This window comes from Lepus europaeus, chromosome 13 (genome assembly GCF_033115175.1).
Source record: "Lepus europaeus isolate LE1 chromosome 13, mLepTim1.pri, whole genome shotgun sequence".
Lineage (NCBI taxonomy): Eukaryota > Metazoa > Chordata > Mammalia > Lagomorpha > Leporidae > Lepus > Lepus europaeus.
Genome location: NC_084839.1, coordinates 95,422,098 through 95,437,870, shown reverse-complemented (window position 1 = coordinate 95,437,870; position 15,773 = coordinate 95,422,098). Strand labels below are relative to the sequence as shown.

Here is a 15,773-nt window from a genome sequence, read left to right as displayed (position 1 = left end):
AAATTCTGATAGCATATCAATTATATCTAAACAAGTAATGTAGAAATTATATAGAAACCTCATTCATTCAGAATTTGTGATTCTCTGGGCATGCCTTAAAGTTTCTCTTTGTCCAGATTTTGAAGTGAATAAATAAATCCATCTGCTTATTAGACTGACTCACGTAACGTGACATTTTATTAAAACCAGTAGAAATACTTTTTAATTAGTTTGATAATCATGTCACATTACACAACATTTAAAAACATATAATGTGGCAAATGACTTTTTCTTAAGTCATAATTGCCTGGAAAATACTAACACGTTTTTTACTGCAAACAAATCCCTTGAACAGACTAATTTGTAAAAACTGTCCATGGAATTACTTGAATTCTGCTTAAAGATTTTCGATAGCTGGTCACATGCCCATTTGACTTGCATGGAAAAACACACTAAAAAGCCTAGAAATAATGATCTGCTGGTCACAGTGCTCCGCACTGAAAGCAGTAAAACTTTTATTGCTGGTGAAAGCAGATGATTTTTTTTAGTCTTAAACAGTATTACTTAACCTATTAGTTCCTTACGTGATTTTTTCAAAGTTGTTCTTCACTGAATTGCAAAATATTTGATGATTTAAATTCTTCTTGCATTTTAAGTCATCCTGAGCGGACATGAGAGGAAATGAAAAATAAAAAAATCAGTAACACTTTTGGCGTAACCCATGTCAGTGACTAAAGGAATGTGAAACTTTAAGTATGTGCGTCCGTGGTGTCTGTGTAGAAAGGACTTCTCACTGCAAGCTTGACCACTTGTCCAGAAGAGGGCCCATTTGCAAGGCTGGCACCCCACTTGTGCCTGGGGGCTTGGGGAAGGCTCCCCCGAGACGGTCACTCTGCCTGTGCTGTTTATGCGAGCATTGTGCTTTGAACGCTCGCTTTCTTTCAGGCAATCTATGATGCTGGCACTTGCCTGGCAGAGGCTGCCAACCCCAGCAGCTCCCAGGAAAAGCCCTGGGTTCTGAGTCTCTTACGAACTTGGTTGACCACATTTGCAATGTGTTGTCATAGTCATTTGGGGGCTGCTACGCCAGAAAGGCCTCCGTCTACGTGGCTTGAGCAACACAGATCTATCTCCTGCAATTCTGGAGGCCAGGAGGTCCATTGAAAGCTCTCTTCCTGCTGTGGAGTTGGCTGCCTCCTTGATAGGTCCTCGTGCAGCATCCTAGAGAGAGATCACATCTTAGAACTGCACTAGTCCCATCCGTGGAGGCGCCACGATGCTGACCTCATCACCTCCCAAAGTCTCCTCTTCCCAGCACCATCTCACGTGGGCTACATTTTCCACATATGAACTCGAGGGGGAGGGCAGAGTCAGTGCATAGCAGTCGTCACACCTCATCACTGAGGAAATTAGTGTTACCCTGTAGGACTTCCCAGGGAGAAGGCTGTAGAAGCTTGCACCTACCTGGGTTCTCCTCAACTTCCCCCCATGCACCTTTTCCTTTGGCTGGCTTTACCTTTCATTCTTCACCATAATACATCAGAACCATGGGGACAGCTCTGCTGGATCCTATAGGTCCTCCTAGAGAATCGTCAGCCTGGGGAATATGGGGGACTCCAGCACCAGGCCTCCGTGGTAAATCCAGGGCCTTTGGAGAGTCTTGTGCGATCGATGCTTGGGTCAGCTTCACAGCACTTCAGAAAAGATGCTGGTATGCTGGTGACAGAGCCCAAGTGGTGTTTTCTGTATGGCATTAAGACATTTGCTTCAAGTCATCCTAAGGATGGTCATGGGACTGGCAGCTGTCTTTGAATGTAAAGGCAGGTCCATTAGCTTGTTTTCTCTTAAGGACGTTCTTTGAATCTGCACCAACTTGCACCAAGCCCAGTTTGATCCATGTGGACATTCAGTGAAGAGGCCTGCAGTAGCACTTGGGGTGGCCGTGTTCTGTCCAGCCCTGCCCCAGCCCTGCCCCAACCCTGCAGCATCTACTCCCCACCAGCCTTCCTCCCTACACTCACTCTAAACTGTTCAAGAGCTATCGTAGTCCTCCAGACATTGATATCTGCCTAGCTGGTTTTTTATGGCAAAGTACAGTCACGCGCTGTGAAGTGTAACAGTGTTTTCATCCATCATGGGGCACATATGCAGCAGTGGTCCCATAGGTCATATCGCCCAGTGGCGCTGTAGCCATCTTAGTTTGTGTAAGTGCGCTCTGATGCTGCCGCAAACACATTTATCAGCATGTGTTCCTGTCATTAAGCAACACATAACTGTGTAAAGAAATTGATTCCTCGGGTTTCTGGGCGTTGCTAAGTACTATTAACCACTCTTAGGAAAACTGATGTGTGGATTTAACCACATTTAATGTTGATTTTCAGTACTCTATGACAAAGTTTGAGTCTAATCTCAAATTTATGTATAATAATAGCTTTAAGAAAATTAAAAGGTAAAGAATGCATATGCCAAATAAATTGAGTGTGCTAACTGTAAAAGGATTATTAAAGAACATTCCCCTTCCTGGGCACCATCAATCTTTTCCACCTTTCATATATGCCAAATGAATTGCAAATTCTTTTCTTCCTTCCCCTTAGAAGGTACTTCTGTATCACCTCCAATATCTGTACTGCACCTGTCTGCCACTAAAGCACTAGGGACAATCTGTTATTGCTTAAATCTTAGGATGCTCTTGGCCAAGGTTCCCAACGACCTGTGTTCATATTAGAATACAAAAGGAGATGGGAAGCCATTGTTGCTAAATCTCTATCAGATAGGCAAAAATACAGAGGACTTATGAAGATAACTTGATCAAATACCCTCATTTCTCTTTTTAATTTTTTTTCAATTTTATTTATTTGAAAGTCAGAATTACAGAGAGGGAGAGACAGAGAGAGGAAGAGAGAGAGAGCTCTATCTGTTGGTTCACTCCCTAAATGGTGGCATTGGCCAGTGGTGGGCCAGGCTGAAACCAGGATCCAGCAGTTTCATCCGGGTCTCCCACATGGATGCCAAGCAATTGGGCCATCCTCTGCTGTTTTCCCAGGCACATTAGCAGGGAGCTGAATTGGAAGTGGAGCAGCCGGGACTTGAACCAGTGCCCATGGGGATGCTGGCACTGTAGATGACAGCTTAATATGCTATGGCACAGCTCTGGCCCAGCACCCACACTTTGTTTATTGTTAAGAGTAACATGAACTAAATGAAAAGTTGCTCTATTTATGGTGTTCTGTTAATTATATTCTAAAAAGTGAGAGAAAGAAAGAGAGCTCCCATCTCCTTTTTCACCACTTCCCCTTTCAAGTGTCCTTGACATCTGGGGCTGAGCTAAAGCTGAAGCTGGGAGCTGAGAACTCAATCAAATCTCCCATATGAGTGACAGGAACCATCACTGCTGCCTCCTAGGGGTTGCGTTAGCAGGAAGCTGGAGTGTGGAGCGGGAGCCAGGACTTGAGTCCAGGCACTCCAATAAGGGGTGTGGACTTCTTAACCAAATTCTTTTTTCTTTTTTAATAAATAATTCAATAAGTAGTACATAGACCACTGTGGTTTTTTAAATGTCATTTTTTAATTTATTTATTTGAGAGGTAGTGTTACAGAGAGTGGGAGACAGAGAGAAAGCTCTCCCATCCACTGGTTAACTCTCCAAATGGCTGCAATGGCTGGAGCTGAGCTGATCTGAAGTTGGGAGCCAGGAGCTTCTTCCAGGTCTCCCACATGGGTGCAGGGACCAAAGCACCTGGGCCATCTTCCACTGCTTTCCCAGGCCATTGGCATAGAGCTGGATCAGAAGAAGAGCAGTCAGGATACAAATCAACACCCATATAGGATGCCAGTGCCTCAGGTGGAGGCTTAGCCTACTGCGCCACAGCACTGGCCCCTTTTCTTAACCAATAGATGAAACACTGCCTCACCTGTAAGTTATTTTACAATGTGAAGTAATTACCCAAGGAAATCTTAGAATTATACTTGTTTACTTTGAATAAAATCTGTACAGTTGGTGCTCAACTTTTGATGGTTCACCTTAGAATTTTTTGATATCCTGATGGTACAAAAGTGTCATCACTTCAGTAGAAACCATCCTTGGCATGTTGAATTTGGATCTTACCCAGGTTAGGGCTATGAAGTCAGATTCTCTCTCACAGGGCTGGGCAGCAGCACACGAAGCTCCCAGTTTTGAGGGGAAACCATCCATGCTCTAGAGGGTGATGTGCTAGGATGTGTGGTTGGTGAGGTAGGTGCATCGCATTGCCAACTGCAGATATGTTCAACTCACTGTTACCCGGATGTAACTCCATCAGAAGTTGAGCAGCTCTGTATTGCATGTTTGGCAGATCTCACTATTACACTAGCTTGGTCCTCAAAGTGGCCAACAGACCAGCATTGGTCCAAGAACATTTGTTATTAGTCCACAAGTAGATTAACAGAGAAATAAAAAATATTGAGAAACATTTTAGCCACAGCCACAGCACTCAAATTGGTGATCATTTTTCATAAAGTGTTTTTCATAATACGTGTATATCATGAAAAAAATGCATGGTTGAGAAAATTTTTTGCACCAAATTCAACTTACCCTTTAATTCCATTTCCATGAACTTTTGAAGAACCTTGTATATAAGATACTTTTGTACAAAAGATACCGTTGAAGCCACTCACTGCCATGTGTTAGAAAGACACTGTCCTAAATGATGTGCATGCTGTGAGGTGCACCTCCTCAGAGGCGTCCAAGGTGGTGGCTCCTTGGACACAGCTTAGTGTATTGCACACCCAGCAGGGGGAGTGGCCAGTGCTGGCCAATATGCAGCGGTCTGTTCCACAGCCCCAGGGCTAAAAGCCCTTAAGCCGTGCTCAGCTCTACAGCCCAGGGCCCTAGGAAATCATCACCTCCAGAAAACACTGGAGAGTTTTCTTTGTTCAGGTTTAGAGGAACTGGGAATAAAAGGAGGATTAAATTTCCCTGGGCAGGGGCAGGCATTTGACACACAGGTAAAGAAGCAGCTTGGAACACCTGCATCTCGTATCAAAGTGCCTGGGTTCAAGTCTCAGCTCTACCCCCAATTCCAGCCTCCTGCTGATGGGCACCTTGGGGGGCAGTGGTGATGGTTCAAGTAGTTGGGTCCCTATCACCCACATGGGAGTCCTGGATTGATTTAAGCAGAAGGAGGCAGAGCCATGCGTCAACTGTGTCTCCCATTCCTTCCCTGATGCCTTATGGACGTCCACCCCCTCCTTCTCAGTTGGCTCCTCTGATGTCACAGTGGCTGGAGGATGAACCTGCAGCTGTGGAAGAGGGGAGGTCGGTGGTAAGCCTGGGTAGGGGTTGGGGAGGAGAGGAACGGATCAGTGACTTGAAGCCCTAGCGTTGTTCCTGAGAACGATTTCATGGGATGTTAAACTGTGCAGTCTCTTTTGGGGCTGGCGCTGTGGCACAGCGGATTAACGCCCTGGCCTGCAGTGCCAGCATCCCATATGTGTGCCAGTTCAAGTCCTGGATGCTCCACTTCCCATCCAGCTCTCTGATATGGCCTGGGAAAGCAGTGGAAAATGGCCCAAGTCCTTGGGCCCCTGCACCCACGTGGCAGACCCAGAAGAAGCTCCTGGCTCCTGGCTTTAGTGCAGCTCCGGCCATTGCAGGCAATTGGAGAGTGAACCATCAGATGGAAGACCTCTCTCTCTCTCTCTCTCTCTCTCTCTCCTCTCTCTGTGTAACTCTGACTTTCAAATAAATACATAAATCTTTAAAAAAATAAACTGTGCAGTCTTGTCTCATTAGAGGTATGTTTTATTCTCAAACATCGCGCTGCACCATGGCTCTAAAATCTTCCAAACAAGAGACCCTGTTCTCTGTGAAGCAGCAACTCTCCTGTTTCCTCGGCCCCCTTGTCTACAGGCAGCCCCTTTAGATCCAGGCTTCACTTCTGCTGGGTGGCTTCCCGGCTCCCCCAGGCAGAGTTAGGCCCCTTCTGTTCCCTTCTTCAGTGTCCCTTCTCCAGGATGCTCTGGTTTGAGAATTTTTGTTTCTGTCCTCTGTAGACAAATACTGGCTGTTCCAGGACACAACTCTGTAGCTATGTCATTTGTCATAGTCCTCTCAGAAAAGGGATAAGAGTTTAGTTTTTTAAAGAAGTTTCAAGTTAATGATGGTGCCTGTGGTGCTGGGAAAAGAAAGTTTGCTAGTGTTGATCAAGAATAAGGTTTGCTTATCAATGATCAGATATTGTAGTTATTTGGAACATTAAAATAGAAACCATTTTTATTTTAAAAATTTTATATTTATATTTTTAGTAACATCTACTTTTTTTATTTTTTTATTTTTTTATTTATTTTTTTATTTTTGACAGGCAGAGTGGACAGTGAGAGAGAGAGAGACAGAGAGAAAGGTCTTCCTTTTGCCGTTGGTTCACCCTCCAATGGCCGCCACGGTAGGCGTGCTGCGGCCGGCGCACCGCGCTGATCCGATGGCAGGAGCCAGGTGCTTCTCCTGGTCTCCCATGGGGTGCAGGGCCCAAGCACTTGGGCCATCCTCCACTGCACTCCCGGGCCACAGCAGAGAGCTGGCCTGGAAGAGGGGCAACCGGGACAGGATCGGTGCCCCGACTGGGACTAGAACCCGGTGTGCCGGCGCCGCAAAGCGGAGGATTAGCCTAGTGAGCCGCGGCGCCGGCCTAGTAACATCTACTTTCAATTAACTTTATACACATACAATTAACTCTATACCGAGTAAAGAGTTAAACAGGGCTGGCGCCGTGGCTCACTAGGCTAATCCTCCGCCTGCGGTGCCGGCACCCCAGGTTCTAGTCCCGGTTGGGGCGCCGGTTCTGTCCCAGTTGCTCCTCTTCCAGTCCAGCTCTCTGCTGTGGCCCAGGAGTGCAGTGGAGGATGGCCCAAGTGCTGGGACCTGCATCCCCATGGGAGACCAGGATAAGCACCTGGCTCCTGGCTTTGGATCAGCGCTGTGCGCTGGCCGTGGCGGCCATTTGGGGGGTGAACCAATGGAAGGAAGACCTTTCTCTCTGTCTCTCTCTCTCTCTCTCTCTTACTGTCTAACTCTGCCTGTAAAAAAAAAAAAATAGAGTTAAACAAATTGCATGGAAAAAAAAAAAAGTTCCTCAACAGCGGAGACAAGGACTGTTCAAATCACTGCATCTTGAAGTGTTAATTTCACTTCTGTAGATTACATTTTAGGTGCACTAAGAATGAGAGTAGGAGAGAGGAGGAAGACGGGTGGGAAGGTGGGTGGAGGGATGGGTACTGTGGGAAGAATCACTATATTCCTAAAGCTGTATTTATGAAAAGCATGAAGTTTGCATTCCTTAAGAAAAAAAAAATAAAACCAGGTAAAAAATACAAAAAAATGAGTTTCAAAAATGTACATTTATAAATAAGAATATTATATTTAAAGACTCACTTAAAAACCAGAATGACAAATAGAAAGGGGGAGAATGGGGAAGGGGATTGAGTTCTAGATCTTCCGTCCACTGGTTTGCTCCTCAGATGGCCACAACAGCGAGGTCTTGGCCAGGCCAAAGCCAGGCACCAGGAAGCCCATCCTGGCCTCCTCCAGTATGTGGGCCGTCTTCTCCTGTCTCCCCAGCAGCATTAGCACAAGCCTACACAGAAGCAGAGCAGCCAGGCCTGGAACTGACACTCTGACGTGGGAAGCCGGTGGTAGGCAGAGGCTTCCCTATTGTGCTGCAGTGCCAGCATCCGGCAGCACACATATGGGATGCCATTGCTGCGGGTGGGGCTTCATCTGCCACAGCACCGGCCCCCGCAGGTGACTTTGGTGTACCCTTGAATCCTGGGATCTCCTGTAATGACCTCCTAGCAGTATTTGCTGTTGTTATTTATCCTTTGGGATTTATTTCATCTTCAAAGAGTTTTGTTCTTCCTTCCCAGTCTGCACACCCTTTGTTTCCTCTTATTGTACTACCAAGAATTTCAGCAAAGTGTTGAGAAGGAATGGTAAGAAGGACCATCCTTGCCTTGTTTTCCTGTTCTTAGCGGTAAAGCTTTAAGCTTTCCACTGTTAAGTATGGCATTTGCTACAGGTTTTTTTGTGAATGTTCTCTATCAAGTTAAGGCAGTTCCCTTCTATCCCTTGTTTGCATTCCAGTGAGAATTGTTAGGATGAATCATAATCTCTGTGTCTGCTAACTCTATTGTTTTCATTCAAGCCACTACTTTGTAGTAACAGTTCCATTATATTTTTTAAACAACTGTTCATCATCAATTGATAATCAACCAACTATTTTGTAATGCAATTTTAATAATATTTGTTTCTTTAGACCATAGCAGTCATAGCATTGAAAGTCAGATGGGACATTGGTATAGAATGTGATATTCACCATCTATTGTGGGAGTTGCAAATCTATCCCTGAAGTATGGTCAGTCCCCTTAGGTTCAATGACTTTTTTTCCCACCTCTCATTATGGGGTCCTCAGCAATCAATCAAGCAAGTAACTGTGTTCAATATTGTACCTGAATATGTCCAAATGCCCCATGAAACCAGCACACCAGCTAGTAGAAGGGCTGGCATTGCAAGAAAGTGAGTGCCGAGCTGCTGTCTCTGGCCATAGTCATTCTCTGTTGTTTGCTGCCATTCCAAAAATAAACAAACAACAACAAAAACCAAGATTCCTGTCACTGGCATCACTCACTGGTTGCTCATTTTCTTGTCCCATCAGGAATCCTCATCATGATGTCCCTGTGCAGAGAGGTGCACGTGTATGAATACATCCCGTCCATCCGGCAGACGGAGCTTTGCCACTACCACGAGCTATACTACGATGCCGCCTGTACCCTGGGCGCCTACCACCCACTGCTGTACGAGAAGCTCCTGGTGCAGCGTCTGAACATGGGCACCCAAGGAGACCTGCATCGCAAGGGCAAGGTGGTCCTGCCTGGCTTCCAGGCTGTGCAGTGCCCGGCTCCTAACCCCGCCGATCCCCACTCTTAAGAAAGGAACTCATGGGAATCAATGTGCAATAAGGTACTACTGTTGTCCTCGTCACACAAAAATACTTGAAGAAAGATTTTAGACATGTAGTATTGAGTCTTTCAACTGTAATTTAGTGGTGGCCATGAGATTTCTTCTCTTACTAAGCCTTTGAGTATTTATTACAGCTTTGGATATAGAAATGGACTTTTTAAAAAACTTAAGAAAGATGAAAAAAAGAGGATAGTTAGAGAGAAAACAAATGTATAACCATGAGTACAATACCTCCAACAATGTTCTTATGCCATGAGTACCTGTTACCAGGGTTGGTTCCAACTACAGGTTTCAGGCATACTCTTGATAACACGAAGTGGTTTCTAACTAGAAACATCCACCTGAGGTACAGACTCTGCCACATCTATTGTGTCATTTGTACATGCGTTGGTCATCAAATATCATAGACTTTATGATGTACATCCGAAATATCACTCACATGTGTTTAATAGCAAAGAAGTCCCCTCAGGATCCCATCAAGTATATATGTTTTCAAGCATTGTATTTCTCATCTCTACTTCCCAATGTCCACTGGATGCTTTGCTGGCTGTGTGTCAGGACAAATTTCTGAAACCGTAAGACGGCCATCTGGAACGGTCCAAGAACAAGCCTGACCCCTGAAGTCCCCCGAGGAGGCCCTTCGTCTCCCTGCATTGTCTCATTACTCACTGGGTGCGATAGTCTCACACAGGAGGAGAAGAACCCTACTGGCAAGTACACACAGGATCATGGGCTGCAGTGGGGCCTGCACCTGTCACAGCTCCACCTTCCCAGGTGCCTCCTCACCTGCAGGTGCACCCCACAGCTCTTGCATAGCCATTGACATGCTTGGCAGTTGGCACAGCCCAGCCAGGGAAGGCAGGGCGCACACCCTTGTTCCTTTCAAACTAGAAGGAAGGACTTTGGGCCCCCTGGGCAGCTAAGGGTACCTACTTAAGCCTTTTGTACACATTTCTCACAGGTTTTTGTTTTTTTTTTTAAATCAGTGATTGGGAAGTCATCAGTGATGTGCGCTGCGTTTTCACCAGTTCTTCCTGACACAAACATTTAGGAACCCAATCCTTGTTTCCGCAGATATGTTTTCTGTCAGCAGCATGACAAAGCCATAGTATGAAGACTGTGTGGAAGCATTGTCTTTTGACAACAAGGAACGTAGGTGGTCTGTGTTCTGAGGCAAACATGGCCAGACCAGAGAGGCTTGCATTCCAGTGTGGAAGTGTAGCATAAGTCTGGGTAGAGAAGGTCAACCCAGGATTCTCCCCATCTTGCTAAAAGGCTTTGGCCTTATTTTCATGTGAGCTGTAAGTTCTAGGACACAATGGGGCAGCTCTGTTGTGAGACGAGCCAACCCTTAGATGTTTCTGGATTTACCAGGATTTTGCCATTTTAAATGCCCACGGCTATTGAGGTTGCTTTGGTAGTCTTCCAAGTAGATTTCTCAAGAGACATCCTTTTTATACAGAAGAATCCCCCTTTGAACCTTAAGAAGTTGATTAAAGAATAATTTATTGGGATCAATGTAAATATTTAAGTTCAAAAGCCTCAGAAAATACTTCAAGAACATTTAAATAGCATTTTATTGTGAATTCATGTACTTTTAAAAGAGTACTCTCAGTTTCATTGAGGTTAGAAAAAAAGGACTGAATGGCATAAAGGAAATTTAATTACATTTTTTGAATTTATTATGGCCTTCCAGACTCTTGGGAATCATAGTCTGTTGAATATTCAGAAAGTGTATGGTGTGCATGTTAATATAGCCCAGGCATTCTTCTACTTGAAAGTTCGAATTATTTAGCCTCTCCAAAATATTAGGCAGCCAGAGTTAGCATGATACCTGTTTCTAGAATTGGCCAAATGAGTCTGAAGTGGCAATATTTTGGCAGACGTTGATTTAATCTTTGCATGCCACATATACGGGCTCCATTAATCACAGGCCCTTTTGTGAAGTGGCTAATGGACAGATGGCATCCCAGCACATTTCTCCCAGGCTCTGCGGCTTCCAGGGACCATCCTAGGCCATTGAGAAGATGCCATGGCTCAACCTGAGGCCATTGGGTTCCTTATTTCATTCCCAGGACTAACAGAAATGATGTTGCTTTGCATTTCGAGAGAATTTCACTTTACTTTTTGTAGCTGTTGTTGTTGCAAGAAACAGATGACAATTCAGCTGCGTCTGGATTCTCCCTAACTGGTTTCTCTAGTCAGCCGCACAGGGCACTGAGGTAGCGTGTAAAGGATGTGGTATTGTCCACATTCCCTGGAATACCAATGCCCTGGTCCCATGTCACTGAGGGCTATTTTTAACAGAGAGCTTTGTGCTCGGGGCCAAGAGCTTATTAATCTCAACCTCAAGGGTGTGCATTAAAATGAGCGCATGAGGAGCGTTCACCCACCTTTGAATAATCGTGTGACCTGACACAGAGTTCCAGGTACCCTGCATCGGAAGCAGCAGTCGCCACATGTCTCCTCCCTTTGGTCTCCCAGTCAGTCAGGCCTGGGCTCCCCAGGGATCCTCTGTCGTTATAAACATAGACCTGAACAAGAACAATGCTAACATAATCATTGGCGTTTTCCAAATTGGGAAATCCAGGGAACCAGGTCACCCCATGAGCCAGTTCAGTCCACTGGGACAGATTATAACATAAGGGGCAGGCAACAAAATGGGCAGACATTTGCTGACTCAGTTAGGACCTGCATGAGTGCATTCAAACCAGATTGAGATGAGTCACGTTATGTGATGGGAGGATTGTGTCCACACCACTGATGATGGAAGTTGCCTCTCCAGGTTTTCTTACAGATCAACATAGTGCATGCAGCCAAAGTTACCCGGCCCTATTTCTCTCAGCTACGGGACGAGACAGAGGAGGGAACTGGGGTAGGGCTGGGGGAATTAATGAGACTGAATAGATAGGACAAACAGTCTCTGAATATATTCTCTCATAGTGTCTCTTTTGAGTTCTGACTCTCTGATAGTTTGAAAGCCTTACTAAATGGTAACAAGAGTGAGGAGGCAGCCCGACTCAGAAATTAATTGCTTAAGTAAAATGTTCCTGACTTTCAACCCATTTTTTTATATCCTGGATCTGTCCATTGTGAAATTATTCTGCATGTTTCTGTCACTTGGATTGGTAAATGAAAAGTATTTCTCTGTCAGTTCTAAGTTCTGATTGTTGCTTTAGTAAATGAGAAAAAAAAGCCTTTTAGTAAGGAAAATAATTCAGGGTATTCCTCTACCAGTTTATGCTAATGAAATTTAAAGAATTAAATCATTGCGATAGTTCTTACTCTTAGTATAAAAGTGTGTGCATGTAGATATAGTTATATAATCGCATATATACATATCTACATACGTGGCTGGTTTCATATTGTCATTACCAGTCTTTATGGCTGAAACTCTCACAATAAATTTTCCTTTGATTTGCAAACACTGAATTTTTAAGAGAAGGAAGCCAATATTTTCTGTCCTTCTATTAACAAAATTCAGTCCTCTACCCACTCCACCCCACCGCTCACACTCATTCTACACTTGTCTACAATGACAGAGTAGGATGGAAACCTTTGAAAGGCACACTGTATGTGGCACACCGCTTTCATATCATGTCCTACTCAGAGGCCTGATTTAACTCTGAACTTTGAAGAGAGGTTTGTGTAGAGCTCATGGCTTTTTACAAGATTAGAGGAAGAAACTTTTATGATTCAATGGAAAATAGTCTTCTTAGTAGGGGGATTTTAAAGAAATAAAATGCATTGGTTGTGCTAAAACCTAATATTTATAACACACATCTGTTTTACTCCAGATAAAAGACTTAACAAAATTCTTCCAGTGGAAACCAGTGAACTTTTTTAACAACTTTGGTGGGAATTTTTTTGTATGCTAATTTTTAAAACGAAATGTGTACTCTTCAAACTAATTAAGGCTTGAGGTTTTCCAGGAGTCGCCTTTTAGAAGTGTTTGTACACATTTTAACACTTTGATAGTTTCTATTTCGGTTTTGTATATTTTTATGTATACACAGTGTACAGACTTTTTTCTTGTAAATAAAACATGTTTTCATTTGTCTAGAAGTGTCTCTGTCTTGATTTGTAGAAGCTACACACACAGATGAGTGAATGGCAAAATAATGAGCCATTCCTAGGAAAAAAGGCCCTCAAAGCTGAAATGTCATTAGAAGACTGAGTAGCAAAAGGAGAAGCGACAGCGCGTCTTTGAGCCTTCAGATGGGTGCACTGGAGCCTGGGTGGTGTGGGCCGGCAGAGGGGGGAGCTTCTAGAGGTTGACGGCCACGTGCAGGAGAACAGCAGTAGCAAAGTCAAGTGGAAGAGGCTCTGTAGGCTGGCAGATGCTGCTGTTGACTTAGTAACCCAGCATTTGGATTCATTTACTGCCTTTATTAATTGGTTCCTCTTCTTCCGCTTGACAGGGTTGAAGCCATAGAAAATATAAATAAGTTATTAGAGGAAAGCCTAGAGGGAGCTGAGTCATCCGCAACCCAGCAGAGTGGCAAAACAGCCCTGGTGTATGGCTGGCGCCACGGCTCAATAGGCTAATCCTCCGCCTGCGGCGCCGGCACACCGGGTTCTAGTCCTGGTCGGGTGCCGGATTCTGTCCCGGTTGCCCCTCTTCCAGGCCAGCTCTCTGCTATGGCCCGGGAGTGCAGTGGAGGATGGCCCAAGTGCTTGGGCCCTGCACCCGCATGGGAGACCAGGAGAAGCACCTGGCTCCTGCCTTCGGATCAGCGCGGTGTGCCGGCCGCAGCAGCCATTGGAGGGTGAACCATTGGCAAAGGAAGACCTTTCTCTCTGTCTCTCTCTCTCTCTCACTGTCCACTCTGCCTGTCAAAAAAAAAAAAAAAATAGCCCTGGTGTTCTCCTGCTTGTCACGTAAAGGGAACATCAGTTCGTTAGGCTCCTGGGAAGAAATCCTTGGCCATTTGTATTCTTCTGATGGGAACGTGAAGGAATTCTGGAATCAGAGAAGCCACGGAGGTATTGCTGTGAGCAGGTGGGAGGCTTGGAAGGCATCAATTTCTGAGACAGTCAATGCTGAATTGGAAAGGGTTCCCACCACCCATGTGACAGCTTTCTCCCAGGTGACTGAAACAAAGCCCTGGTCCCTCAGACCCTGCTGGGGAGACCCAGAGACCCAGGCAAAGGATACAGCTGTGTGCTCACAGAGGTGCTCGGGCACACACAGGAGGCTTGCTGTTCTTTGAGATGAGAATGCCGCTGAGAGGATGAAGGGGAAGCACCCCTACATGGAGGAGGAACGGCAGCCTCTTCCCAGCTCCACAGTGATGGCAAAATAACCCGCGTTCAGCGGAAGCCTTACTTGGCAGGTTGCGTAAGAATCCGCCTGGCTCGTGCCCTGCAGTCCCATCCTCTCTGGTGATGTTGGGCAGCGGCAGCTGCTGGTCAGCCCTGTGGTCATGAGAGGAAGCCGTCCACACTCCACAGGGGGTACTGCTCAGCTAGGGTGTTAGGCGGTTTAGGTGCATTCAATGCATTTTGGGTACGAGTGAAGAGCGTGGCAGGGAGAGGACAGGCTAAAGTGAGAGGAAGCCAAAAAAAAATTAGATAATTTAAATAATTAAGGGCCAGGGTCTACAATGCTATTTTCATCTCAAAGTCATTAACTTAGGGACAAGACTACCTTGTTTCCTAAGGACTTAAGTTGACCCAGCTGTGCTCAAGAAATCTCAGTGCACATAATTGGGGGGACTGGGGGCCGAACCCTGCACCAAATCTCTCCTGCACCTCATTGCTTGCAGCAGGGATCGGCAAGCTCCACCTACCACTGGCCCTCTTTTCTAAATAAAGTTTTATTGGAACACAGCCACACTCACTCATTTGTGCATCTATGGCTGCTTTCATGCAGCGGAGGCAGAGTGGGGCACGGGCACAGAGTAGGGGGCCCGCCAAGCCTTAAACATGTATTGCTTGGCCTTTTACAAAGAATTTGCTAACCCCTCACTGTGCATACAATCTGCTGAGAACTCTGGAGGCTAGCCTGTGGTAGATGGTGTGCACATGCTCTTTACAAAACCTACTGCTCGGGGCTGACTCTTTGGCGTATTGGGTAAAGCTGCCGCCTGCAGTACTGGCATCCCGTATGGGCGCTGGTTGGAGTCCCGACTGCTCCACTTCCAATCCAGCTCTCTGCTATGGCCTGGGAAAGCAGTAGGAGATGGCCCAAGTCCTTGGGCCCCGAGATGGAGAGACCCGAAAGAAGCTCCTGGCTCTTGGTTTCAAATCGGCCAATTGGGGAGTGAACCAGCGGATGGGAGACCTCTCTCTCTCTCTCTGCCTCTCCTCTCTCTGTGTAATTCTGGCTTTCAAATAAATAAATAAATCTTTTTTTAAAAGAAAAAAAAACCCTACTGCTGTAGTAGATAATCAGGCAGGCATGGCTAAAGAGAGGTTAAAGTTGTCAGCCTGCAGCCACACTGCCAGGAAATGACAGAGCCAGGGTGGTAATCCTCATCTTACATCAAAGCCCATGCTCAGTGCCATGGTGTCAGGCTTTGAGAGAATTGTCCTAATACTCAAAAGCCCCATAGTCCAATGAACCGCAAGGGCCCTGCCTGGAAGATAACTGGACAGAAGGGCAGTCTCAGTCAAGACAGACCACACACACGATGGTGCCTACCAGCCAGCGAGGTGTGTGGTGGGTTCCACCGTCTAGTTTGTTTAAGCATACTCTATGATGTGCATACAGCAAAGCAATCGCCCAACAATGCATTCCTTATGGTCTCCCCATTATTTAGCAATGCATGACTATGCTTTGAATACTGTGCGCATCTGCGTT

General features: G+C 45.6%; 1 protein-coding gene across 1 annotated transcript in view; it reads left to right on the top strand.

Annotated features, from left to right (window-relative positions):
- ST6GAL2 (ST6 beta-galactoside alpha-2,6-sialyltransferase 2) overlaps nt 1–8,935 on the top strand; it is a 28,809-nt gene extending 19,874 nt beyond the window's left edge. Inside the window, exon 5 of the mRNA XM_062208805.1 lies at nt 8,664–8,935. Within this exon, the coding sequence (XP_062064789.1) occupies nt 8,664–8,935 (272 nt within the window). The remainder of the gene's footprint in view (nt 1–8,663) is intronic.
- Nucleotides 8,936–15,773: the final 6,838 nt, after the last annotated feature.